This window comes from Microtus ochrogaster, chromosome 17 (genome assembly GCF_000317375.1).
Source record: "Microtus ochrogaster isolate Prairie Vole_2 chromosome 17, MicOch1.0, whole genome shotgun sequence".
Classification (NCBI taxonomy): Eukaryota; Metazoa; Chordata; class Mammalia; order Rodentia; family Cricetidae; genus Microtus; species Microtus ochrogaster.
In genome coordinates, this window is record NC_022019.1 from 16,052,989 (window position 1) to 16,077,573 (window position 24,585).

Consider the following 24,585-nt stretch of genomic DNA (forward strand, 5'->3'; position numbering starts at 1 on the left):
CCCAGAGCAGGATGGGCTACAGTGCACTTTCCAGCTCCCTGCCAGAGTCTGTTGGTGGAAAGCCTTGGCTCCTGGGGGAGGGGCTAAAGATGGGAGTTATTTATTTTGGTTTGTGGTTCCAGGGCTTTCAGTCCATCATGATAGGGGATCCTAGAGCCCTTACTTTAAGGAATAGCAAAGATTCCCAGGGAAGAACAGACACCCCCCTGATAGCTTCCCTTGTCCCTTCCCTGTGCTGTCTATGTCCTTGCCAGGGACTTGTCGTCCTTTAGTCTGTGGTGTCCCCTCCCCCAAATCGAGCAAGTATCCAGGTTAAGGAGCCAGGTTAGAGACTGATTCCCTGGATTACTATCTGGCTCTGCCTCTGTGTTATCTGTGGATTTTGGCACAAGCCTTACTCTCTTCAAGCCTTAGCTTTCTCGTGTGTAAGGTAAGGGTACTCCCAGTATAGGAAGAGTCTCACATAAGCCAGTGCCTGGTCTGTAAGGGGCCCTCGCTGACAGCTGGCTTCCTCCAAAGCCATCAAGGACCCAGCAGCTCCACTCCCAGGTGCAGTGAAATTGTGGATTAGGCCTGTGATCCTTCACCAACAATGAAAGCTAAGGCATTCCCCTCCACCCAGCCTATTCCCCTCGGCTCCCAGGGTGCTTAAGTATAGGTAGCGAGACCCTGCCCTCTCTGGATCGGTTCTTGTTCACCTCTCCACTCCGAGCACAGGCCTGGGCTATGCAGATGTCTCCAAATCTCTGGCAGCTGTCCCTGGATGCTGGTGACGCACTCTGGGGTAGGAACAGATGTGACCGCCCAGGTTATTGGAAGTCATAGCAGCCCTGTCATGGGAAGAAATGTTCATATTATCTTCAGGGAGTTTCAGGAGGTTACTGGCTCAGGGTACCCAGCTGCCAGCCACAAAGAAAACATTGTCTTGGCTCTCACTGCTTGCCTGTGTTCAGGTTACCAGCGTGCATTCCATGATTGTTGAGACTGTGGCAGGAATGACATGTTCTCTGCAGGGACTGACCATTGACACTATGACAAGGACCACAATTCCTACCTCCTAATCCAACTTCTGTTAGTCTCCTCTGGAGCCTCAGAGTTTCTTAGCATGGAGAAAGAACATAAACACAGAAACACACAACACATACAGATACACACACACATACACATCATACACATACATATACACTCACAGCACACATACATACACAGTCACCACAGAAACCACGCATACAGGGCGGTGGTGGTGCACGCCTTTAATCCCAGCACTCGGGAGGCAGAGGCAGGCGGATCTCTGGGACTTCAAGGCCAGCCTGGTCTACAAGAGCTAGTTCCGGGACAGGCACCAAAGCCACAGAGAAACCCTGTCTCGAAAGACTCGGGAGGCAGAGGCAGGCGGATCTCTGTGAGTTCGAGACCAGCCTGGTCTACAGAGCTAGTTCCAGGACAGGCTCCAAAGACACAGAGAAACCCTGTCTCGAAAAAACCAAAGAAAAAAAAAAAAAAAAAAAAAAGAAACCACACATACATACACACACACCACATACATATACATCACACCCACATACATACCACCACACATATATATACCTACACACCATATACAGACATACACCAAACACACACACACACATACACGGACAGGGGAGCTCTTGGAGACACTGTTTCCCATGCCTACTAAGCAAGGGTTTTTTAGATCTTGTGCACGTAGGAAAACACAAGACAAGGTTCCTAGCCAGTAGGTGCATTGCAAAACCAGGGCAAAGACAAGTAGCCACTCTGAACCCCTGCAACGAGGAAGATTTCAGACTTCAGCCCCTCTAATCCCCCTTAGCCCTGGAGCATACTGAAGGGGAGGTGCCGTCCACCCATAACATCCTTGCATGGCTCTCAGGATGCTTTCCCTGCCTCACTTTGACCTGACACGCCTTAGCCCTGGCATCAGAGCCACAGCCCCGCCTGCGGCCTCCTTTTCCCCTTTACCAGGAATTTGAGTTTGGAAGGAACTCAGCTTGTTCACTCACTTAGCAAGTGCCGAGCTCCTGCTGGGCAGGCTAGCCTAGGCATTGCCCTTGCACCCTGGGCCCGGGAGAATGTAGGGAGCATCATGTGGGGCTTGATTCTCCCTAGGCTACCCTTCAGCAGCCCGGCCCTGCCCGATCCCCTGACAGTCCGCGCACATGTGTTTACACTTGCATTGTTGACTGGCCTCCAGTTGCCTTTTGGCAAAGGCATCAAGCATTCAAAAACATTCAGATCTTTTCCACTTGGCTCTTTCCCTCAGAAGACATGCACCTTGGAATGTAACTCCAATGTGTCCCTTTATTCCATCAGCCATAATGTGAGGGCCTGGAATTCTGGTCCTACCCCAAGTGGTTGTCTTCTGGGGAGAAAGATGAGGGACCCATGAACTGCACCGTGGCTCCTGGAAGCAGGAGAGGTGGTGCTTCCGAGTTCCTCTGAGATGACCTTGAGTGACATCAATCAGAAAGAGCTTGTGGCCACCCCAGCCAGCTTCTGTCTTCCAGAGACTGTGAGCTTCTGCTCCCCCTGAACAATCCCACCTGGCTGGGAGCTCGAAGGCCCCTCTGTACAAGTCCAAGCAGTCCCCAGCCAGGCAGACCAGGTGCTCTCTGACATCCCACACACATCAGCGCTCTCAGGCATTGCAAAAGAGAAGGCTGGAAGCCAAAGGCAGCCGTGCAGGAGCTCAGCCCCACCACCCCAGGAGAGCAAGTGCCTAGGTATGTCTCCAGAAGAGTTTGGTTATGGCCAATAAATACTTAGTTTTCATTCTATACTTTGGGAAGTAAACACTAATAGGAAGAAAAATAAGACGCTCAGCAGCCATATCCTCTGGGCTATAAAGGCTATGAAGTGCCAGTTATGTGGTACTCTGTAGCATGAGGTTCCATGCTTAGCCACAGCGGGGCTCACCTGGTGCCATTCCCCAAGTACTTTTGGCTGCTGCTCTCTGTATTCCTATCTGCATCTCTAGGCTACTGTTAACCCTCTCATGCCCAGCAAGCAAGAGAAGAACATGGATGTTGCATTCTGCAATCACCAGTGTGGGCTGGGCACCCACCCACACCCACCCACCCACCCATGTATTACCTTCCCCCAAGCAAGTGATCCACTGAGCCTAGAGCAATGACCAAGTGAAACCACTCTGCTCAGATACCAGATGCTATTGACTTCAGAGTTCATTCTTCTCCACTGCCGTCCTGCACCACGTGCTGGGGAAATGACTCCGCTGGTCCAGCCTTTTGATCTTAGGACATGGCATTGTCATCTACAGAGTTCGCTTTCAAAAGCCACAGTTAAGTCACTGTTCGCACCTAAAGCGCAGGCCAGCACGATAGCTCTGTAGGTAAACGCACTTGCTGTGTAATCTTGAAAGCCTTTCATACCAGAACCCACAGTGGAAAGAGAACCAGTTGTCCTCTGACCTCCATGGATGCACTCTGACTGCCCTTACATATGCATCATAAACACAATAATGATAGTGATAATAAATTAGGGAGGAGTGTTTGTTTGAGACAGGGTTTCTCTGTGTAACAGTCCTGGCTGCCCTAGAACTCACTTTGTAGACCAGGCTGGCCTCAAACTCACTGAGATCCGCCTGCCTCTGCCTCCCAAGTGCTGGAATTAAAGGCGTGTGCCACCACCAGCCAGCTACAAGATCCTTTTCAGTGTAGCCAAGGCCCAACAGCAGATTGGTCGGGTCTATGAGAAAGCTGTGGCTGAGAAGGGACCTCACAGCTAATACATGAACCCTGCAACTTGAGACTCGCTCGCCTCTTCCTTGGTGCCCTGCTGACCCCTAGGTGGGGTCTCGTCATGTCAGATTCCCTTGACTGCCATCAGAGTTGGGATGAGGAAAGGGCACTAACAGAACCCCACCCTGGGGTGACAGAGCCAAGGCTCAATCCTTTGAGACTTGCCAGCTAGCCTGGTTGGCCTCTCTGGGAGGGGAGGCCTTCTCCCTAAGTCAAACACTTCATTAGTTTGGGAACACAGGGACACTGTTGTTAACAATGGGCTAGAGCGTGTCGGGACTGGACAGCGCTGTTGCTGCAGGCTTGGGGGAGGGCGTGGAGCGAGTTTCAGTAAGCGGGGTGATGTTTTCCACCGTGTTGTCATTGCCCCATTGATTGAGCTCGCTCTTTCCCTACAGGTGGAGAGAGACTTTGAACGGGAGTATGGAAAGCTGCAGCAGTAAGTGTCAAACTCCAGAAGGGTGAGATGGGAGATTGCTGGGGCTTGTGCTTCATGCCAGGGCTACCTGCCCTGCCTCCTCCTGGCCAGGTCAGGCTCAGCCAGGGAGCCTCTGTGCCCTTTGTCCATTTACAACTAGGGACCGAAGGCAGCGCCAACAGAGACTGGCTATAGGAAGGTCATTAGCGCATAGGCGCTGGGTGATTGGCCTCATGCAGAGCCTCAGGTGGCATGGCGATCTGTGGGGGGTGTGGCACAGAGAGCGTCTTCCCTCCCTGCTAGGCTTACCTGAGGCAGAGAAGTGGGGGCCCTAGCGCTGTGAGGCTAGGGGCCCACCTGCTCCTTGCCTTTCAGGCTGGAAGAGCAAACCAAGCGCCTGCAGAAGGACATGAAGAAAAGCACCGATGCCGACCTGGGTAAGCGGCCCCTCCCTGTGTCTGTTGAGGCAGATGGATGCCCGTTTCCTCAGATCCTCAGGGCTAACTCAGAAGTCGCCTGCTCAGAAAACAACATGCACTGAACCTAAGAAGAGGCCTGAGAGAAGCCATTCTCTCTGATCAGATCACCACGTCCCATAGGGTCCTGCCACTCCATGGGGACAGATGCTCCCGGGTCCTGTTAGGATGGTATTACAGCCAGCAAAAGTCTCTACGGCAAGTCCCTTCCCTGCCTCAGTGTCAGGGCCAGAGAGAGAGGGCAGCACGGCCTTTGTGGCAGAAGTGGGCAGCTTGCCTCTCCCATGGCAACAGCAGCTGAGGGTGCTATCCAGCTGAGCAGATGAATCGGCAAGCTGAGCCAGGGAAACTTCAGGACCATTCTGTCATTACAGAGGGCACAGAAAGGCCTCTAGTGAGGGCCAGCAGGTGCTAACAAACGGTCAGGACTAGAGAAACTCTTGGCCAAAGAAACTTGTTCAGGAAAAACTAGGCCCCGAGGCCCCAGTGACTAAGGCATTTTGGGTCAGGGAACATCAAGAGGTTGTGTCACTAGTGACAGAGAACATATCCCTTACTGTCCCCACCAAGCACCAGCCTGATGGTCTCTAACCCAACACTGCCCCTAACCTCACTGTGCCTTGTCTGGGAAATACCCACATCGCTGGTCCTCAGCCCTGTGGCTTGCTGTGATGGTGAAGCTGTATGTTTGGTGTAAAGCCCTGAGAGCAGCATAGTCACCAGCATGCTTCTATTAAGAGCAGTGGTACTGCCAGCAGCAGCAATAGCAGAAGTAGCTTCTCCAGATTCCAAAGAGAGGGATGTGCGCGTGTCACTTTACAATAGGGACTTCAGAGAGACAGGTTTGACCAGAACAACCCACCGTCTCCCACTTGACAAATCCTGGTGGAGAAGCATCTTGCTCCAGGCACATGTCTCAGTGCTAGGGATTCACCAGAGTCAAGACAGGAACCTCCACCCTAGGGGAGAAGGCATGCAAGAAATCAGTAACCGTGCATTCTAGCACCATGCAATGGCCCATGCAATGAAGGACTATAAAGGGGTGGGGAGTAACCGGTGCTGCCTTAGGTGGGATGAGCAGGGAAGCCTCTCTCGGGAGGTATCCCTGTACCTGAAAGAATAAGGGAGTACTCTCTGTGCCTGGGAGAACACTGCAGCAAAGGCCCTGAGGTGGCCTAACCTGAGTGGCTGTGCTCACTGACCCAGAGGCAGAAGAAGAACTGAAGGCCCACCTGGTTCGTTCAGCCACATGGTGTAATGGTGTCTTGTGGTAGTCACCGAGTGTTTGAACAGCCACAGAGGAAATCCACCTACAGTACATCTTCTTAACTGAGACTGACAGGGTGGGTGAAATGTCCATCTTTTGTTTTGTTTTGTTTTTTTGAGACAGGGTTTCTCTGTGTAGCCTGGCTATCCTGGTACTTGCTCTGCAGACCAAGCTGTCCGGGAATTCACAGAGATCCTGCCTCTGCCTCCCAAGTGCTGGGATTAAAGATGTGTACCACCACCACCTGGTGTCTGTCCTTTAAAAATGGAAATTGTTTTGTCAGTCACCCGAGGCAGAGTTTTTTGGTTTTGTTTTTAAACCTTTTATTCTTTTATTTATTTATTTGTGTGTGTGTGTGTGTGTATGTGTGTGTGTGTTCATGTGGATATGAGTTTCAGATTGCCTGGAGCTGGAGTTACAGGCAATTCTGAGACCCTTTGTAGGTACTAGAAGCTGCACTTGGGTTCTCTGGAAGAACAGCAAGTGCTCTTAATCGCTGAGCCATCTCTCCAGCCCACCTGCCTGTTTCTGGCTGGCTTGTTTTCTGACTGCTCTAAGCTAGGACGCACTAATAGGGGGTAGGGGTGCTCACTGCAGTAACCAGACCTATCTTAGTGTCTGACTGTCTGCCCCAAGAGTAGAATCCAGATTCAGGTAACACAGTGGTATCCAGATGCCATCTGAAAGATCACAGGATGGTGGACAGCTCAGGGTGGGTTGAGAACCTACCATTGTCCCACTTGGCATGCAATAGAAAAGGAAACCCTTGATAGGCCCAAAGCCTTGAGGTTGCCCCATTTTTGCCCGGTACTAGGACTCTGCTGGTTACTTACACCTTCTTTATTCCTTCAATAGACACACTGAACAGCTTCTGATCTGAGATAGAAATGCCTTCCTAGGGAGCCGCTGCTATTGCCAAAGCCCTGGCAGAACCGCCCGCCTTCTTGGTCTGTGCCCTCAAGCTTCTCTGTCAACCCCAAGGCTGTGGGCTAGTCTGAACGTGACTCCCACCTTACTTCTGTCATGTCCTGAGCCAGGGCCAGGCTTGGGAGCGGGTCTGACTTTCACGGAGGGCCGTCACATCACTTGCCACCACCTTCCAGCAAGGGAGCCGCTGGCACCAGCTTCCCATACCGCTGAAGGGTCAGAGTAGAAATGGAGCACAGGATTTCGTTTCCATAGTGAGACATCACAACCAAGTAGACATCAGGAGTCTGCAAGGAAGAGACCTTGACTACAGAGTCTATTATCCAACAATAACACTGGACCGAGGGGTGATTCCGGAAGCCTAGAATCACTGGCTCCAGCATTCAGTCTGCATTCAGGGTCTGTCACATGGACGACCACAGTGTCACCAACTGGGTTGGTGGTGGCATAGGATGCCAGGCCTGGCCTTAGCATTCTAAGGTCCAGAACGAGGCCTGGAAATGTATCTCTGATGCATTGTGATGCAGGTACAGTGAGACTAGGAACACACCTAGAGCCGCTGACCCAACAGGTGAGAAAATGTGACCTCAGATTCTCCCAAATCCCAAGGACAGGCTCTAAAATCCTCACTAATGCTCTGAAAAGAGGGTCTTCTGGTCCATAAAACTATGACTTCCGAAGCTTTCAGAATGGTCAGTTTTGAGGACTTTTGAGCACTTCACCAGAAAGCTATATTAGAACCTCAGAAACACAAGGGCAGGTCCAGGAGCTTAATATTTTCTCTAAGATTCAAAGACTGCCAATCTTAGGGGCTAAGCCATGTGGGCCGTGGACCCACCACCACCCAGTCCCTGCAGGGGAGGGAGCTGTTATCTGGAGCAGGGATCAAGAACAGGTGTGTGGGATTAGATTTCAGACCTGGTTGTGCCCAGGACAGTGGCCTAAGAAAATGCAGCACGTTGGCTTCGTGTGTCTTCAGCAGGCAGGGGCCTGAGCGTGTGAGGGTGTAAGGGAAGGAAAGGGTAGGTGGAAGAAAGCCTTCCACCGTCCGATGACTGCTGGGATTTCCTTTATCATGACTTGCTGGGGAGAAAGCAAGAGAAGACATTTTCAGACATGTTTGCAGCTCTGTGCAGATTTGTATTATCTTCTGACTGTGCTGCTTGCCGTCACTTCAGAAATGGTTCTTCCTCCTCCATTGCTTCAACATTTCTGGCAAGTTTACCTTTCCAGTCCCCTCCCACAGTTGGCTCTCTTTGCTTGGTGATAGTAAGCCCCCACCAGCCTCTTAAGGCAGGACCTGGATATGACAGGGACCTCTGGCAGGGCCTGAGCTTCTCCTCTCTTACATTGGCCATGCAACTGTCAACCACATTCAGAGGGACTAGTTTGGTCCTATGCTTGTTCCTTCCCAGTCTGGCTGGAGTTGTTTTAGTGGGTGTACCCATCATGGTCTTGACCTCTTTGCTCATATTCTTACTCCTCCCACTCTTCAACTAGACTTTGGGAGCTCAGTCCAGTGTTCCGATGTGGGTCTCTGCCTCTGTTTCCATCAGTTGCTGGATGAAGGTTCTATAGTGATATTTAAGATATTCATCAGTCTAACTACAGGGCAGGTCAAGATCAGGCCCCCTTCTTTTTCTTTCTTAATGGTTCGTACAGTTACTGCATGCCTTAAAATCAATAGCAGCTTAAGTGCTGTGACACTCAAGTAATAGTAAAATAAATTCCAGCCAAGGATGGTAGTGCATGCTTTTAATCCCACCTCTTAGGAGGCCAAGGCAAAAGATCACTGCCCATCTGGGGCTTCATAGTGAGGCCAGCCTGGAGGCAGTGCACGGTACAATTTAGAACACTCGTCTTCTGTTACTCCTCAGCCTTTTGGCCAAGGTCACATGCCAAATTTGTCTTCTGCTCTAATACTCAGTCAGATATGTTAGAAACTGGTGTGGACAGTGTTGGGCCAGCCTGGTCCTTCTTCTAGGCCCTCTGCCTATCCCTCTACAATTTCATGTATAAATAATGGAAAGTTAAAAATGAGCCCTAGATCAAGAGCCTCAAATTTAACATCAGGTCTCCATCCTCCTCGGTGCTGCCTGGGACTTCTGGAAAGCCCACAGCACTTCAAGCTTTCACCCTCTGTCCAGTCTGGATAAGTGGACTAGCTCTGGGGTACAGTGGGGTACATGAGACAGTCCAGGCGGGCAACCCACCTACAATATGGGTTCTTGTATTCTGCGATTATTGACTTAGCATCTTTAGAGCAGAAATGTGTTGTACAGCTTCCCACCCACACTTGGTTGGTCCTAGAACAACCTAGGAGTTTTTCTTCATGGCTAGGAGTTGTGGTAAGCACCACGGAGCATGTCACATAGCTTTTTGGAACCTCAACGTTCTGGTAGCCATGCCATAGGCGGAGGTGCTCAGGTCAGACCCCTAGGCCAGAGGAGGTCAAGGAACACTAAGGAGATCATGAAATTTGGCCCTCTGGGAACTCACGGATCTTTTAACCTCTTTAACAGCTATGTCCAAATCTGCTGTGAAGATCTCCCTGGACCTACTCTCCAACCCCCTGTGTGAGCAGGACCAGGAGTTTCTGAACATGGTGACAGCCCTAGACACAGCTATGAAACGGATGGACGCCTTCAACCAGGAGAAGGTAAGCAGGTCTTGTTGCCAGTAGCCAGTGCTTGCTTGCCCCCTTCCCCTTGGGCCTACATAGATACAGTGCCCATCATAGCTTGTAAGTGGTGCTGGGGTTTCAGCCTCCTAAGGCCTGATGTTCCCCAAGCCCAGCTCTTCCCAAACCAGGCTGTTCAGTTGCCCATGTCTCCTGTGAGGCATGTCACTGAGGCCACAGTGAAGCCAGGAGGTGCCTACAGCAGCCACGCTCTGCAGGACAGCTTTGCCCGCCCATCCCTCCACACTGAGCAAAGCTGTTACAAATCTGGCCCAGTAGCACTGACAGGAAAAGCCTGGCCTGAGACCAGACCCAGCCCTAGGTGTGGCCCTCGGGGTCCCTGGTTGGCCTCTCCCTCTCCTCTGGCTGCAGAATATGGATACTGTATTGCCTGTCTCACCCGGATCCCCTCTTGCCCAGCTCTCAGGACTCTGGTTTCTGGGGAAGCTGGGGCCTCCTCCTTCAGAAGAGTCTAGAGCTCTCAGTTTGGATGCTGTTTAATTCTTCTTTTGGCAGGTGAACCAGATCCAAAAGACAGTGATTGAACCCCTGAAAAAGTAAGTAAGGTTATCCAAGGAAATGGGCCTCAGGCACTTGTGGGAAAAGCAAACCAGCTAGCCACTTGGGGACCAAGAAGCGTTTCTAGCAGCATGTCCCTGCTTCCCATGACAAGGAACAGCAGGGACACCAGCCATACATCGTGTCCCATGGTTGAGGCTCCTGGTTGCTGCCGAGCACCAGCACCGCCTAGTCCATCTGTAGGGGACAGAGCCGCTCATGTCCATGGTGCCAGACGCTGCCCTGGTGGTCTTTTGGCCCCTTCCCCTTTGCCTCTGGCTGATTGCAGCGAGCAGAGCTCCTGGCCAGCACTCAGCAGACATGAGCAAGGCCTTTCATCTCACAGCCGGCCTGGGATGCAGCTGCCTGCAGCACTCTGCTTTGGAAGCGTGGGGGTGGCTGCACATGGGGAAGGGCACAGCAGCGGCGGCCCGATCACATCCTGCTTGGGAAGGTCCCCTCACTCGTGACCTGGGAGAGCAAGGGGTTCTGTGAGACTCCGTCTTTGGTCCTGCAGGCCCTGGTCAAGGATCAGACAGGCTTGTCCCGTGGGTCCCCAGGGGAGGAGGCTGGCCCGAGCCTTGCCTTGAAGCTCCTGAGTGCTTCCTCTCTCCTGGCCTCTCCCAGCCTGCTCTGACCTAGAAAGGCTCCCGCTCCGCGCTGCAGCTGTACTTTATTACTTCTTCTGCGGTGGTCCCGGCAGTCGCCTTGCCAGGGCGAGGCAGTGCGCCTCTGCTTCATTATCATTAGGCCAGGATCAAGCTGGAGGAAGATGAAGAGAATCGTTTTTGATCCTACAGTCTGGGTGTTGAGGAGCGCTATTCTTCCCTGTTCACGTCTGGGGTTGGGATTAGAAACAGCCCCCCTAGCCTCGTCAGTGCCTCTTCCCAATGCGGGACCTGCAGTTGCCGTGAGGCCAAGCCTGGCCCATGCCCACCACCCCAGCCCCATCAGCTTGGGCTCTCGAATCCCTCCCTGCCTCTTAGTCAGAGTTTATCCCCAACCACAGGTCCTGTATGGGGCCTGAGTGCAGAAGGGGCTGTTCATTTGATCTGGTGCCCAAGAAAGATTCAGAGCTGAATGGAAGGCTCTCAGAGGAGTGCGCTCTTGTGCACAGAGAAGTCTGCTGTGCTGGAGATACAGGGGGCCCAGAGACAGCCACAGGCACCCAGAGTTGGCAGAGTTTGGCAGGACTGCCAGCTCAGAGAACTAGGGGGGTGACTACCTTCTCGATTTCACAACCAACGAGGCGGCATTGAAATCGGATCTCTGGCTTCTGCAGCCAAGTAGAGAGAAACCCCGGCTGCTTCCCACCAAGCTCGCAGCCCACCACCTGCCAGGAAGGTGGGGGCGTGGCAGAGGGGGCGGCCACCATCTCCGCCATGGATCCGCTGACCTCTGTGTGAGCCTCGGGCCTGGCTGGCTTCTGCAGCCCACAGCCAATATACAATCCCCCATGACCACAGAAACCACCACTGCCTGTTACCTCCTCCCCGCTTGCATCCTTGTGCCAGGAGAGAAGCTCCCAGGGACCCCAGCACCGGAAACAGGAAACTGCAGCTTTCCTGTCCTCTAATGAAGATCATGGCCACCCTGTCGCCCCCAGCATCTCCCACAAAGGGGGCTCGGGCTCTAATCCCCCAGCCCCTGGGTTGTTCACATGTCGGATGGGGATGCTTTCAATTTCCCTTTCCTGGTGGGCGGAAGATCCCGGCTGTGTGGGCACAGATGAGGAATGGCAGGCATTCCCCACCAGGCCGGCTGCTCCCAGCCCACCTCCCAGCCGGCCTCTTTCCCTCACCACTCTCTCCTCACCCCACGCTTTACCTCCCTGGGGAGCAAGCTTGGTGTTGAACCCTATGCCAGGCAAGAAATGGGTACCTCCTAGGCTGAACTCCATCTTTGAAGATCAATGTGCATCTGTCCTTGGTACTTACAGACTGGGAACCCAGGCAAGTGAGCCCAGGTGTGCGTGCTGCCGTATTTGAGCAGGGGCCAGTGTCCCAGCAACCCCACTGGCCGAAATCTATCCAGTTCCTTGGTGTGGTAAAGTCGGTACCTAGAAGCGGGGTTCAGTAAACTAAGTGTGCTTGAGGATGCAGGATTTGAATGGGGCCAAGGAGCAGAATATGGCCCGTCTCTTACCCCTAATTTATCAAGGGGCAGCTGAGAGCGGCAGAGGCTCTGACATCTCCGCCGTGTGTATTTGAAGCAGACATGTAGAAATGTAAGCTTTGTGCCTCAAGAGCCGGGCCCATGTGTCATTTTGGCCAGGAGATCAGCAGGAACCCTATGAGGTCCAAGAGCATATCTGGGGAAGGTCCAGCATGGGACCAGCCCACGCCTGTCTTCACCTTCTGCACCAGCACCCTAGTTAGCTCACATCTAGAGTGGACCCTGCTGTCAGGTAACTGGCGGGATCTGTCCAAGGCTGGAAAGTAGGCACTCTTGCTGTGAGTGATGTTAATAGCCCCTCAGGTGAAGAGAGCGTGAGTCCCGTCCCTTGTCTCACGGACTCCCAGTCCTAGGTCCACAGCTACCCAGATTCCCCTTTGTTAGGGACTCATCTCCAGTAGCCTGAGCTGCTAACCAAGCTCAGGTCTCAATCAGCTCTTAGCCTGACTGAGAAGTTCTGCTGTAGGAGACAGATCTGAGGAAGACACGCGAGTCCCCAAAGAGTCAGGAGCCTCTGCTAGGCCAGCAGGACCAGTGGCACCTGCAGAGGGTGGTGGTCTTGACTCCTGTGGGCTTCTGAGAAGGAGTACATGCTATTTAGTAGTGCTGTCTAGACACCACACATCCCTATAACCCCTGGGCTGTGCTAGCCTTGGTCTCCCAGCTCAGCACTTTGACCTGTGCCTTCATGAGCTGGCCAGGTCATCAAGTATTAGTGTTAATACTCTCAGGAGGTGGTGCTTGGTCTTGAAGATGACAACCATGGAAAAGGACTAGGATCATGGGCTAATGTCCAAGCTGTGCTGAGACTGGCATGTACCCAGGGCTGCACACCCAGCCAGCATTGCACCAAGGCCATTTCACACCTGCAGGCTGCCCTTCACACATGCCTTTGTTTCTTGTGATGCCCACCTGCCCTCCCGAGAGGTGAGTTCCAGTGAGCAAAGAGATCCTGAGACCTGGGCAGGAAAAAGTACTCCGCCTCCTGCCTGTGTCTCATTCTTACCCTGTCTCTGACCCCTAGCCCTGGGGCCACCCAAGCAGCAGGCTGTTCCTGACAACAGGAGCAGGCTGCTGGGGCCCTTTGTTCTCTTGGGATAGAGGGAGGGGCAGGGTGGTAGTTCTCAGGCCCGGGCACCTGTTCCCTTGAGCCGCACACTGCTCAGCTGCCCAGGAAGGGAGAGGGGGCTCCAGAGCAGCTGAATGGCCAGGCACAGCTGCCTTGACATAGGCAATGTGCCTGGCTCCTCCCAGTGTGACCTGGTGGTGCCTGGTCCCCATACGTGCAGAGCCCCATGGGTTCACATCTTCTACCTGTTAAAGCACCTCATCACGTCTTATTTGACTACTATACAGGCCCTATGACTGCGGTCTCAGAGAAATCCTGATGGCCTTGGCCCACTAGCATCTTCAGGAAAGCCATGAGCCCACTGAGGTTAAGCACAGGAACTGGTTTCAGTGGCCTTTGAGAGGAAGCCCTTTGTGTCACCCTGATCTGCTCCTGGAATCTGCTGCTTGCTTGGGGCACCCTGATGCCTGGCCGGGTCATATTCTCTATTCTCTAGCAGTAGTCAATATTCTCGTCTGTGTGTCCCTGACTTGTTGAGGCTTTAGGTATGAATTCATGAGGTTGGGAACAGGACCTCCTGCAGGTCGAAGCCTACCCTAAGAATCCAGGTGTTCTCTCAGCTCTGGTTGCCTCAGCCACTGCCTGGGGTCCCAGTGAGAAGATCCCCATCCCCCTGACTCCTGATTGCCTTCTTTGTCACCCTCTCTGGTCCCAGGTCACCAACTGTGTCTCTCCACCTGAGACACAAAGGCATTGAACAACTTGGTTGCTTTTCTATACCATACCAGGCTGTCAGAGCTCCTGGCTGACACAGTAGGCACCTCATGGTGTGGTAGGGAAGTCTTGTACAGTGCCAAGGTCAGCCACAGCACCTTAAGGCTTTGCATACCCCATTTTCTCACTTCCGGGAGACCTGCTTACAAGGTCGCCTCACCTCCGTCCTTCATCTGTGTCAAAAAGAATGTTTACTCTTGTCTGGGCCCCGAAAGGTGGCCCTGGTGATGATAGTTACAGTCAGATACCAAAACATTTAAAATACAGCCCTCTCTGAATGGCCAGTCTTCTGAGTGGTCACCCCACACTCCTTTTCAGTCGTGTTGGGTAGGATGGTCTAGGGCCATTCCTAAAGCATGGTTTTTCCCGTGCTTTTTGTGGAAGAGCCATAGCGTTTGTGTTTCTCCACAGGCTGTCATTTGTTGTCACCTGTCAGTGGCACTGTGGTGCAGTAGGAAAGGTGCTGGCAAACTCAGAAACTTCTGATCCTTTCTGGACCATCACCACCTGATTGCTGCCTTGACCTCCCCTGTTGGTGTGTTTTGTTTTGTTTTTTAGTGTATTCAGGAGTATCATCCCCGCCATTCTCTGTGATGGGGCTCGGTGTGTAGGGCGACAGCAACAGGGCAAGGAGCACTCTCATTCCCAGCCCCCCCCCTGCGGTCTAGGGAGCACACTCAGTACGTCTGCTGCCCCCCATCTCATCCTGCCAGCACAAGTCCCACAGCTTCAGAGCCTGTTGGGTCTGGCACATAGCAGGTGTGTCATACATGTTTCTGAGTAAGGGGTGACTGTCAGAACCACACATACACATGACAAGCCTGTTCCAACCCGGCTGTGCCCAACAGGTTTGGCAGCGTATTCCCAAGCCTCAACATGGCAGTGAAACGGCGGGAGCAGGCCTTGCAGGACTACCGGAGGCTGCAGGCCAAGGTGGAGAAGTACGAGGAAAAGGAGAAGACTGGCCCGGTGCTGGCCAAGCTCCACCAGGTACAGCGGGAGGGGGAAGGAGGGGAGCAGCAAGGTAAACAGAACAATTGCCCGGAGGTCCTCACATGGGGACCCGCAGACCCAGGACCCTCTCTGTTCCCACACCCTGCCCCCTTCAGCGACAGCCCTGACACCAGGGTCTTGTTCCCCAGGCCCGAGAAGAGCTGCGGCCTGTGCGGGAAGACTTCGAGGCCAAGAACAAACAGCTCCTGGATGAGATGCCACGGTTCTACGGCAGCCGACTTGACTACTTCCAGCCCAGCTTTGAGTCCCTGATTCGGGCACAGGTGAGGCGAGGCTCCCCCTTGGGGAATAGTCTTTGTCAGAGCCCAGTTCCCGTTGATGTAGCTATGTTCTGCAGACAGCAGCATCTTCCTGCCCCAGGCAGTCTTGAGAATTCATGTAGTGCCCCAGCCAGCCCTGGTGCCCAGCACTGATGTCATGCAGGAACTTCTCTTGGGCATCCTCCGTTCCACTTGATTCCAGCCCTGTGATGGACAGGGTTCCTTTTCGTTTAACCCTTTGCCCCTTGAGTTCTTCCTTCTACATTCAAGCAGCAAGACCCCAGACTGCATCTTCAGCCACCACTTTAACTGGGCAGGTCTTTTGTAGAGGTGGTTGGGAGGTCAGTAGAATGAATGCCCGAGGACCCAATAGGAGACTTCCATTAGCAGGAGACCCACAGGAGCCCTAACTGAGCTTCCTAAGGAGGGGTCCTGGACCAACTCTGAGATGTTGGCCTCTAGGTGTAATGCTCCCCCTAGTGGAAAGACAGTGGAGTGCAGGTTGGTATGGACGTGGTAGCCAGCCAGAGAGCAGGACACAGGCCAGAGACACACCCCAGTGTCTCCTACCACCGGGGTGGGGGGGGCCCAAATGGGAGGGTACGCAGCTCCTGCCCTCTCTTCCCCATTCATCTTCAGGCAAATTTTAACTAGGATTGTTCTTACCACTGGTGAGGTGGGAGAGGCAATGGTACTGAAGCCAGGACAGGTCTTCTCCACACCGACACCCTGCAACTGATCACAGGTGCTGGCTTCCATCTCAGGACCCCAGCACTAACTGGTCCCCAAGCTAAAGATTTCCTGTCCCCAAGCTCTGCCTGCCCTATTTGTTTTACCTGGGCCTCTGGTGCCCTCCAGTGGACAACCTCATTTCCTCGTTGCTTCCTTAGTCACAAGTGCCCTGAGTAGAGAAAGCCTGATCCACATTTCCCATCCAAAGGCATGGGCCAGAATACATCAAGAAGCCCAGGCAAGGTGCATACTGGAGCCTAGACTTGCTAATGCCCATGTTTTCAGTCTGGTGCTCTCTCGGGAGTGAGACTGAGATACTCAGGAGGAGTATCAGTACTACTGTTGTCCCTGCAGGCAAGGGCCACCTTCCAGCTGCTGCCCCCTTTGTAGCTTTAGAGGGGAGCTGCTGGCCTGCCCTCTTTTGCTCTGACACCTGCTTCTGCTTCCAGTGACCTGTGTCCACCACCCCAGCCCAGGTCCTTAGAGGAAGCCGCAGGGTGCCCAGGCAGTGGGATACCCTGTAACCAAGCAGCAGGGTATCCAGGGTTGTTTACCACCTCCTCTGTGCCAGCATCCTCCTCACCCGGCTGCTGCTATTAGTCACTAGAGAAGTGAGCATCCCGCTGATTCATCAGGCAAAGAACTGGGGGCCCCCAGCACTTGGCCCAATGGAACCCAGCTCTGGCTTCTGGGGAGATTTTCTAGGACATCACATCCCACTGGCCTTTGCTGCACAGCCACCCTCCTGGTCACCACCTTCCAGTTTCTTGGATGGAAGGAGAATCCTGGAGACAGTCTGTCTCAAAGTTGAGGTGCTTGAAGAATAGAGTGTGAACGCTTTGATGAGTGTGCACTGTCATGTCAGAAAGTGGAAACTGAGGCAGAAATGACCTTTGACCTCTGTAGAAGTCATCACCTACCATCTGGAGAAACTTTTCCCCTCCTGGGCCTTCTCCAGCTTCTCACCCTGTCACTCAAACCACATCACTGGTGCTTTCCAGCTAAGCAGCTTACCCTGGATGCGATGATGAGTGAAAATGGGAAGTGGTGGAATCTGGGAAGCTGTCGCCTCCTTTGACTTGACTTTTAGAACCAACTCTCAAGGCTTGGGAAACCAATGTCTGCCTTGTTCTTTTTCCATGACCAGAAGCCCCCAACTCCTGCTAGCTTAGGAAAACGGTAAACCCAAGCCTGCCCTCGGCCACCCTCAAATGCACAGTCCCCTCTCTATATTAGCTGTTTTGGGGAGCCAGGGGTTCAAAGGGTAGCACTTCCTTCACAACCCCATCCCCCAAGGAACTACGGATTCCCTTTCTATGCAGTAGAAAAAGCCTCAGCTGTGGTTCACCCAACCCTAGGCTGCCAGGTTGATAGGGTGAGATCTGGGGAGGGGGGTGGGGGGAGCCATGAAGGAGCAAGACAAGAACCCCCCCATCTCCACCCCCTTCAGCAAGAAACAACCCATAGACCCCAAACCCGGCCCTGCTTATACCTCTTGGCTGCTTCACTGAATGGGTGCTGCGTAGAACCAAAGTCCATTTCCTGGAACTCTTGCCTCCTCCCCAGGTTGTGTACTACTCAGAAATGCAGAAGATCTTTGGAGACCTCACCCAGCAGCTTGACCAGCCAGGCCACTCAGATGAGCAGCGAGAGCGGGAAAACGAGGCCAAACTAAGTGAGCTCCGAGCCCTCTCCATCGTGGCTGATGACTGAGTTGTATAGCCTTTGCTCTTAGCAGGCATGGATCCGTGGACCTCCCAGTGGCCTGCCAGTTGGAGACAGGTGGCCACTATTCTACCTTGCCAGTCCTCCATTTCCTGGAGCCTGAAACTGGGAGCCTTGCAGGCTGCTGTTTCCCTCTGCCCAACACTAATAAGCAATGTAGAAAAACCCCAGGGGCCTTTTTACTTCCAGAACCGTCCAGAGTGTGCTATAGTGTCTGGCCAGCAGGAGCTTCAGCCTTTAGAAGGGTCTGGGCTTCCTGTGAACTTGGGGGCCTTAGCTCTGACTACCTCCAGAGGACCTGCTCTAGGGAACCCACTACCCTTTCCTTCGTGACTCTTCAGACTGTTGGGTAAGACATGGTGCCATGAGGAGCAGAACTCTGGTCATTCTGCTGTGGTGGGCCCCTCATGCCAACATCAGAGCTGGTCTCCTGCAGAGCCAGCTAAGGACAAGCCCCTAGTACACAGGCTTTGTCTCAAGCTCTCCGCTCTACAGAATGTCACACGTTCATTCACAGGCCTCAGAGCAAGGCTTATGTCTCACCTGTGTTGCTGGAATTTTATTTTCAAGTAAAGTTTCCCAGTAAAATGTTAGTGTGTGCTGTAGCCAGTGCCATGGGGGTCGCCACAACTTTGCCAGAGCATGCCAACTTGGCAGGGGGCCTTCACTCAATCACAACCTGTGGCAGCTCACTGCCTGCCTGCCTTCTAGATCCTTCTGGAGCCTTCTGGAGAGAACTGAGGATTGGCAAGCAGAGAGAGCACTGGCAGCTTGGAAAAAGAGGAGTGCTACAAGGACACACTTGGTTTGTTTTTGACTTTGGTTTATTTAAAAAACAAAAAGCCAAAAAAAACCAACAAACAAACAACTTTATATACAAAGTCAAACTGAAACCACGGATTATGGAAAGAGGCAAGAATTATGGGAAACGGAAGAGGGCTGGGCCAGAGCCAATACCACATTCTGAACACAAGAGCTAGAGAAAGAAGTGCTGGTTCTTCTGGCAAGTTGGGGGTGGCTGGAACACAGTGTTCTGTTGGCAACCTTGACCCAACTCCAAGTGCTTCCTCGCATGGGCTCCATCACCTAACGGACACCGGAGCCTACGGGACTCATGCCCTCTAGAGGAAGGTACATTTTTTGGCTGTGCCAGTTCTACACCCGTTCCTTCCATTTATTGGCATCAAACCTTATTCCAGGCTGGAAAAGCCTTTTTCTCCTGTCTTGCTCTAAAGTGGACGAGGACAGGAGACAGCACAAGACTACAAGGGCCCTGGGAGAAATTCCAAGGTTGAGGGCAGAATGACATTCTAGGGGTGCAAAAGATGTTGTATTTAGTTGTAGCTGGAACTGGGGTTCCTTACACATCCATCCACGTAGCACAAACCCCATTCTGATAGCTTGATCACCCCTACAGAGGCTGAGCACAGAACTCAGCCACCTCTGCTGCGACTCCCAGGCCCTGCTCCAGCTGCTTTCTGGTACCAAAAAGGCTCTAATGTCATCAGGCTCCGTTGTAGACCTCACTAGACAGCCACTCAGTTGCTAGGTGCTGGCTCCTCCTTCTCTACCCAGCTGTCAGCCTGTGTGAGCACACGGAACACTGGTGAGGATGAGGCTTCTCCCTGTGTCCTGCCGCTAGCATACAGAGCACTGGGAGCAGGCAGGAGTCTAAGATCCCAGCGAACAGAGGACCAGCATGGCAAGGACCAGCATCCCAAGCCTCTCCACACACACAGAGCCTAGCTCTGCTCTGCACCAAAAGAAACTATGGCCACCCTTCACCCATCCTACCTTTTCAACCATCCGCTGCATCTCCAGGTGCAAAGGGGTCAGGCGCCTACGGAAGTCCTGCAGCTGCCGCTGAAGCTGGTTCTTCTGTCTTTCTGCCGTCCGGGCTGTCTCCTCTGCCTCCACTAGCCGGGTCCGCAACTCCTGCATCTCTGCCGCTAGTGTCTTATTTGTCACTTCGGTGGCTGAGAAACGGTTATGGCTCTCCTCTGAAAGATCGGTGAGTACATGGCAGAAAGGCTCTGCTCAGTCAATTGGCGAATGAAACCGAAGCCCCAGGTCTCAGGAGTGGTGTCCCCTTAGTCCCTGTGACATCTGTCCTGCACTCACCAAGCTTCAGTTCCAGTGTGTGAATCTTGTTCTCCAGGTAAAGGCGGCCGCTGTCTTGCTGCTCTGCACGCTGTAACAGGCTCCCCACATTGATGAGGCTACCGTTGTGAGGCACCAGGCCTTTGTGCTCTGTGGGGGCAGCACATGGCTTTGTGCTCTTCCCTGAAGGGGGCAGTAGATCCAGGTTTCCTAGAGGAACATACGTAGTCTTAGGAGAAGAGAGTAGCCCACCATGGAAGCCCCACTCCCTTAGACCACAGAGCTCAAGACCTACCAAAGAGCACCTCTTCTGGAAGCCCGTCGTCCAGCACCTCAGCACGGCTGTACTGAAGACTCCGGTACTGGCAGATGTTCTGTGTCGCCACCCGACTGACCAGCTGCTTAGCCTACAGAAAACAGCAGGACACCTGCTGGCCACACACCTGCCTCGGGGGAGCAGAAGGAAGCAAGAGCTCTGGAAAGGCCCTCCAGAAGGACAGCGGGGACAGAAACTACCTGCTCAGCACTGAGCCGGATTCCCAGTGTGAGGAGGACCCGCTCCAGGTCTCGCCGGTGCAAGTAGCCACACCAGTTGGCATCAAAAAACACAAAAGCCAGAAGACAGTCCAGGGGAAGCACGGCTGAGGGATCCAGCTCCTTAGGCTGCAAAGAAAGCAGAGAAATGGGCTTTACAGACAGTTCTCAAGGCTAAAGAGCACAGTGCATTCAGCCTGTCACAGCCAGGGGCTGGGCTGACAGCAACAGGTCGCCCTCATAACTGGGGACTCGGGCTAGGGGTCCAGGCTTTTGTAGGCACATTCCCAGAAGAACATGCTGTGTTCCCTAATCAGATCTCTCTCTGATCCACCCTTCCAGGGAGAGTGAAGGATTCTCCGTGCGTCAGGACCCACAGTTGCTCTCTTGTCTAGGGAAGAGGTCACTGGTGGGCATACCTCACCCAGGAGGGGCCAAACTTCCCACCACAAGGCACAGAAGGAGATAGGGTCTCACCATGTCCTGAAGAGAGGAGTATTCCATCTCGGACTGGTTTGAGGCCACCGAGCGAACCTCCGTTTCCTCCAGCTTTGCTCCTGCTACAGAAACCCGAAGCTCAACATGTGGCAAGGATGGTGGTGCACACACCTAAGACAGTGATTCTCAACCTGGGGTCACAACCCCTCTGGGAACCAATGACGCTTTCACAGGGGTCGCCTAAGACCATTGGAAACACGGATATTTATGATTCATAACAGTAGCAAAATTAGTTATGAAGTAGTAATGAAAATAATTTTATAGTTGGGGGTCACCACAACATGAAGAACCACACTAAAGGACCACAGCATTAGGAAGGTTGAGAACCACTGCCTAAGAGGAAAACTACCACAGCCAGCCCCAGAGAGCCACTACTCCCAGACACACCAAACTCCTCCTCTCCATCATCCCTGAGAAGCAGCAGGTCTGGGTCCAAAGCCATCTCACAGAGGTCCTCAGCTGCCTCGCCCCTGGGCTTCTCCTCCTCTTCTCCCCCTGAAGAGGGCCGTTTGGGCAGAAGGCCATCCTCCTTCTAAAGAAGCAGACCAAGGTGGTGAGGAGGTGCAGGACTCTTGTGACGCTAACAACAGTTGCTGACACTCAGACATCAGCTGTGTGCTGGGCACTGTGTGGTCCACCATGTGCTCACGGGTATTTAAGAATACCCGGATTCAGATCACAGCAGCACATCTAGACCCCTGGGGGAGTTCTCAGAAGTCACTCTTAGTTCTGGAAGCAATTATGTGTATATGACAATATTTGAAAGAAGCCAAGCTACATTTTAGAAATGGTTGAAGACCAGTTTGTCCACTTTATAAACCATCAGGCAATCCCAACTCTTAAGCAGTCTGACTGGCAGTTCTATGCTGCCATGGCTTATCAGTCACACTTCCCTCCCTCTTCTTGGCCATGTCCCTCACTCTGGGTATACACCACTTCCTAGCTATATGGCCACATGCAGAGTTTCACCTTCCTGGGCCTCTGCCCATCCCCAGCTTTCAAAGAATGGGTAACATAAAGAAACGATGCAACTGGACACACAAAGTGCCCAGAAATGCCTGACCCACATGAGGGACTCCAATCATAAGCATTCTGTGTGAACCTCAGGCCACCCAGGGCTGAGAACAGTACTCACCAGTGTGTTGTCTGACTCGGCGGCTGTGCCCTCATTCTGTACCTCATCCTTGGACACCTTCGCCTCCTCCTCTTTGACCACATCCTCCTTGGCTGCCTCCTCCTTCTCAGGTTCAGGGGGAGATACAACTTTTTCTGGAAGGCTCAGCAGCGTCTTATAAATCCTATAGCCAAAATCCCTCTGCAGCATCTCTACAAACAGCTCAGCCAGCACCACTACCTGTCGGAAGAGGTGCAGGGACCATGGCATCAGGCAAGAGGACGAAGACACCGTTATCCCATCTTCATACTTGTGGCCTCCTGCACTTGCCTCGAAAGAGATCCTTTCTTTCAGCCTCCGCTCCTCCACAATCCCATAGAGAGACAGGTTGACACAGCCAGGGCGTGCCATCACAGCAGGTTCTAGAGGAGGCGGAGGGGCCTCTGGGAGGTCAGTGTCCACATCTTGCTGTGTGGTGGCCTCCGAAGTCTCCGCGTTCTGTTTAGAACTGTCTGCTTGCTCCGACGCATCAGGGGCCTGTTCAGTAGACTCTGCTTCCTATGACAATAGCTCAGGTGACCTTCTGGGCCCTAAGGTCAGGGTACCTACTTTTGAGATAGGGGCTCATATAGCCTAGGTTAACCTCAAATTCACTATGAAGTTGAGAACAACTTTGAACTCTGGATCTTCCTGCCTCTGCTTCCCAGTGCTTTACAGCTTGTGCCACCATGCCCAGCTTCCCTGTATTTCCCTAAGGCCCAGCCTTACCCCTAATGCCTCCTGGGGTTGGGGCGCTGTCTCTGTGGCTTTCTGCTGGCACAGTGCCTCCCACTCCTCCAAAGTGGGCATGATGGTCCACACGTCTGGCAGGTATACCACTACTGTGTGTAAACGCCGGGGCGGCCCTGGCTGTAAATACTGAAACTCGGCAAATCGCCACCTGTTCAGAGCCAAAGAAAAAGAAAGTCCCCAACTGTGACATAATCACGGGTGTTCCACTTACAGACAAGTACCCTGTTTCCAGTCAACATTCCATGCGCACATGCTGCACGCCAAGCCGTGAGCACAAACAGAAAGCCACACGCCAAAGCAGCAGTGGTTAGGCAACAGGGAGACACAGTAATCAAACAGCACAGAGGAGCACTGGGGCATTCGCGAGTATTGGGCGTGGCCTGGGGGTCAGCTGCCACTAGCGCTCTCAGGCATGGGTTCTCAGTCACCTCTAAGCAGTTAGGGGTGGGCAGACGTGAGCTGTGGCAGGAGAGAACCCAGAAGCCAGACTCCTGACACCCCACGGCGAGCTGGCCACACGGGGAAGGCCACTCACCACTTGGTGCAGGTGCTCAGGTCAATGCCAGTCTGGGCTTGTGCACAGCGGATGGCTGTGCGCACCAGCACCTGCGGGTCTGCCTGGGGGTCGAGGCCATCCAGGGAAGGAGACCACTCACCCCCAACCAGCACTGCCTCGTCTTCTTTCTGGCCCAGCAAAAACTGCAGAGAGATCGGGGATAACGAAACATGGCCTGCGGCTCCCATGTGTGAGGTAATGCTACTGCCCATGAGGAACTGAGGTAGTGAGGGGTAAAGGCCACCACCTGGGGTGGGGCTCTACAGTCATTCACCCAAACCAGCCACCTGACTCCTCTTCAGAGGGGGCATCTCTGAACTACACTGTCCTGCTGTAAAAGTGAGGGGCCCTTCAGCTCTCAAACACTGAGTTTCTGTGTTACTGCTCAGGAGCCAAGCTGCTGAAAATGGGGCAGACCTACCGACCAGCACACCTTGCCTCCCTTATAAGGCACTCTTACCTTTAGCTGCTTCAAAGGGTGCTCCGGCGTCTCCCTTGGCTCAGCCATGTCATCCACAAACAGCATGCAGCAGCGATAGAACTCCTCCAGGCCCGGGGAGGAGAGCAGCAGCACCTATCAAGAGGACAGGGTGCTCAGCCACGTTCTGTCCCAGCAAGGGCATGGTCACAGGAGCCCAGGCAACTGACCTTGGAACTGTAAGTGGGGTCACTGTCTGTAGGGCTGGGCTCAGCACCAGTGTCTGGAGCTGCCTCCTTCTCTGAAGAGACCTGAATCCGACTTGGGTGGTGGAGGGAAAAGGGCTGGCTCAGAGGGAAGGCTGACAGCCAACTCAAGTGAACGGAAAGAAAATCCGAGGGGACCAGGAGGCTGCGGTAACGTCGCTGGAGTTCTAGGAAGTCACACACAGGACTGCAGGAAGACAGAAAGGGAATCCACTGAGCAAACACTCAGAGTGTTAAAGAGAGCAGCTCAGAGGTTAAGGAACATGTGCTGTTCTTACAGAGGATCTGGGTTTGGCTCCCAGAACCTACATGGAAGCTCACAACTGTCTGTAACTCCAATTCCGGAGGATCTGACACCCTCTTCTGACTTCCATGAGCACCAAGCACACATGTGGTACACTTACATACATGTAGGCAAAGCACTCATAAAACTAATGTTTTTGTTTTTTTTTTTTT

General features: G+C 53.2%; 2 protein-coding genes across 5 annotated transcripts in view; one reads left to right on the forward strand and one right to left on the reverse strand.

Annotated features, from left to right (window-relative positions):
• The window catches only part of Bin3 (bridging integrator 3), a 60,424-nt gene extending 41,985 nt beyond the window's left edge, over window positions 1-18,439 (forward strand). For all 3 annotated transcript variants that reach the window (XM_026783181.1, XM_005355562.2, XM_026783180.1), the window contains exons 3-9: window positions 4,175-4,215; window positions 4,570-4,631; window positions 9,387-9,523; window positions 10,061-10,101; window positions 14,969-15,110; window positions 15,263-15,397; window positions 17,693-18,439. In XM_026783181.1, the coding sequence (XP_026638982.1) occupies window positions 4,604-4,631; window positions 9,387-9,523; window positions 10,061-10,101; window positions 14,969-15,110; window positions 15,263-15,397; window positions 17,693-17,839 (630 nt within the window). In that variant the 5' untranslated portion in view covers window positions 4,175-4,215; window positions 4,570-4,603 and the 3' untranslated portion in view covers window positions 17,840-18,439. The remainder of the gene's footprint in view (window positions 1-4,174; window positions 4,216-4,569; window positions 4,632-9,386; window positions 9,524-10,060; window positions 10,102-14,968; window positions 15,111-15,262; window positions 15,398-17,692) is intronic.
• A 214-nt stretch (window positions 18,440-18,653) lies between these two features.
• The window catches only part of Ccar2 (cell cycle and apoptosis regulator 2), a 15,602-nt gene continuing 9,670 nt past the window's right edge, over window positions 18,654-24,585 (reverse strand). For both annotated transcript variants that reach the window (XM_005355563.2, XM_005355564.3), the window contains exons 9-21: window positions 24,094-24,316; window positions 23,906-24,019; window positions 23,425-23,588; window positions 22,866-23,037; window positions 22,428-22,655; window positions 22,119-22,337; window positions 21,371-21,515; window positions 20,963-21,045; window positions 20,468-20,614; window positions 20,247-20,358; window positions 19,973-20,161; window positions 19,646-19,851; window positions 18,654-19,434 (exon numbers count right to left, since the gene is read on the reverse strand). In XM_005355563.2, coding sequence (XP_005355620.1) covers window positions 19,390-19,434; window positions 19,646-19,851; window positions 19,973-20,161; window positions 20,247-20,358; window positions 20,468-20,614; window positions 20,963-21,045; window positions 21,371-21,515; window positions 22,119-22,337; window positions 22,428-22,655; window positions 22,866-23,037; window positions 23,425-23,588; window positions 23,906-24,019; window positions 24,094-24,316 — 2,047 coding nt within the window. In that variant the 3' untranslated portion in view covers window positions 18,654-19,389. The remainder of the gene's footprint in view (window positions 19,435-19,645; window positions 19,852-19,972; window positions 20,162-20,246; window positions 20,359-20,467; window positions 20,615-20,962; window positions 21,046-21,370; window positions 21,516-22,118; window positions 22,338-22,427; window positions 22,656-22,865; window positions 23,038-23,424; window positions 23,589-23,905; window positions 24,020-24,093; window positions 24,317-24,585) is intronic.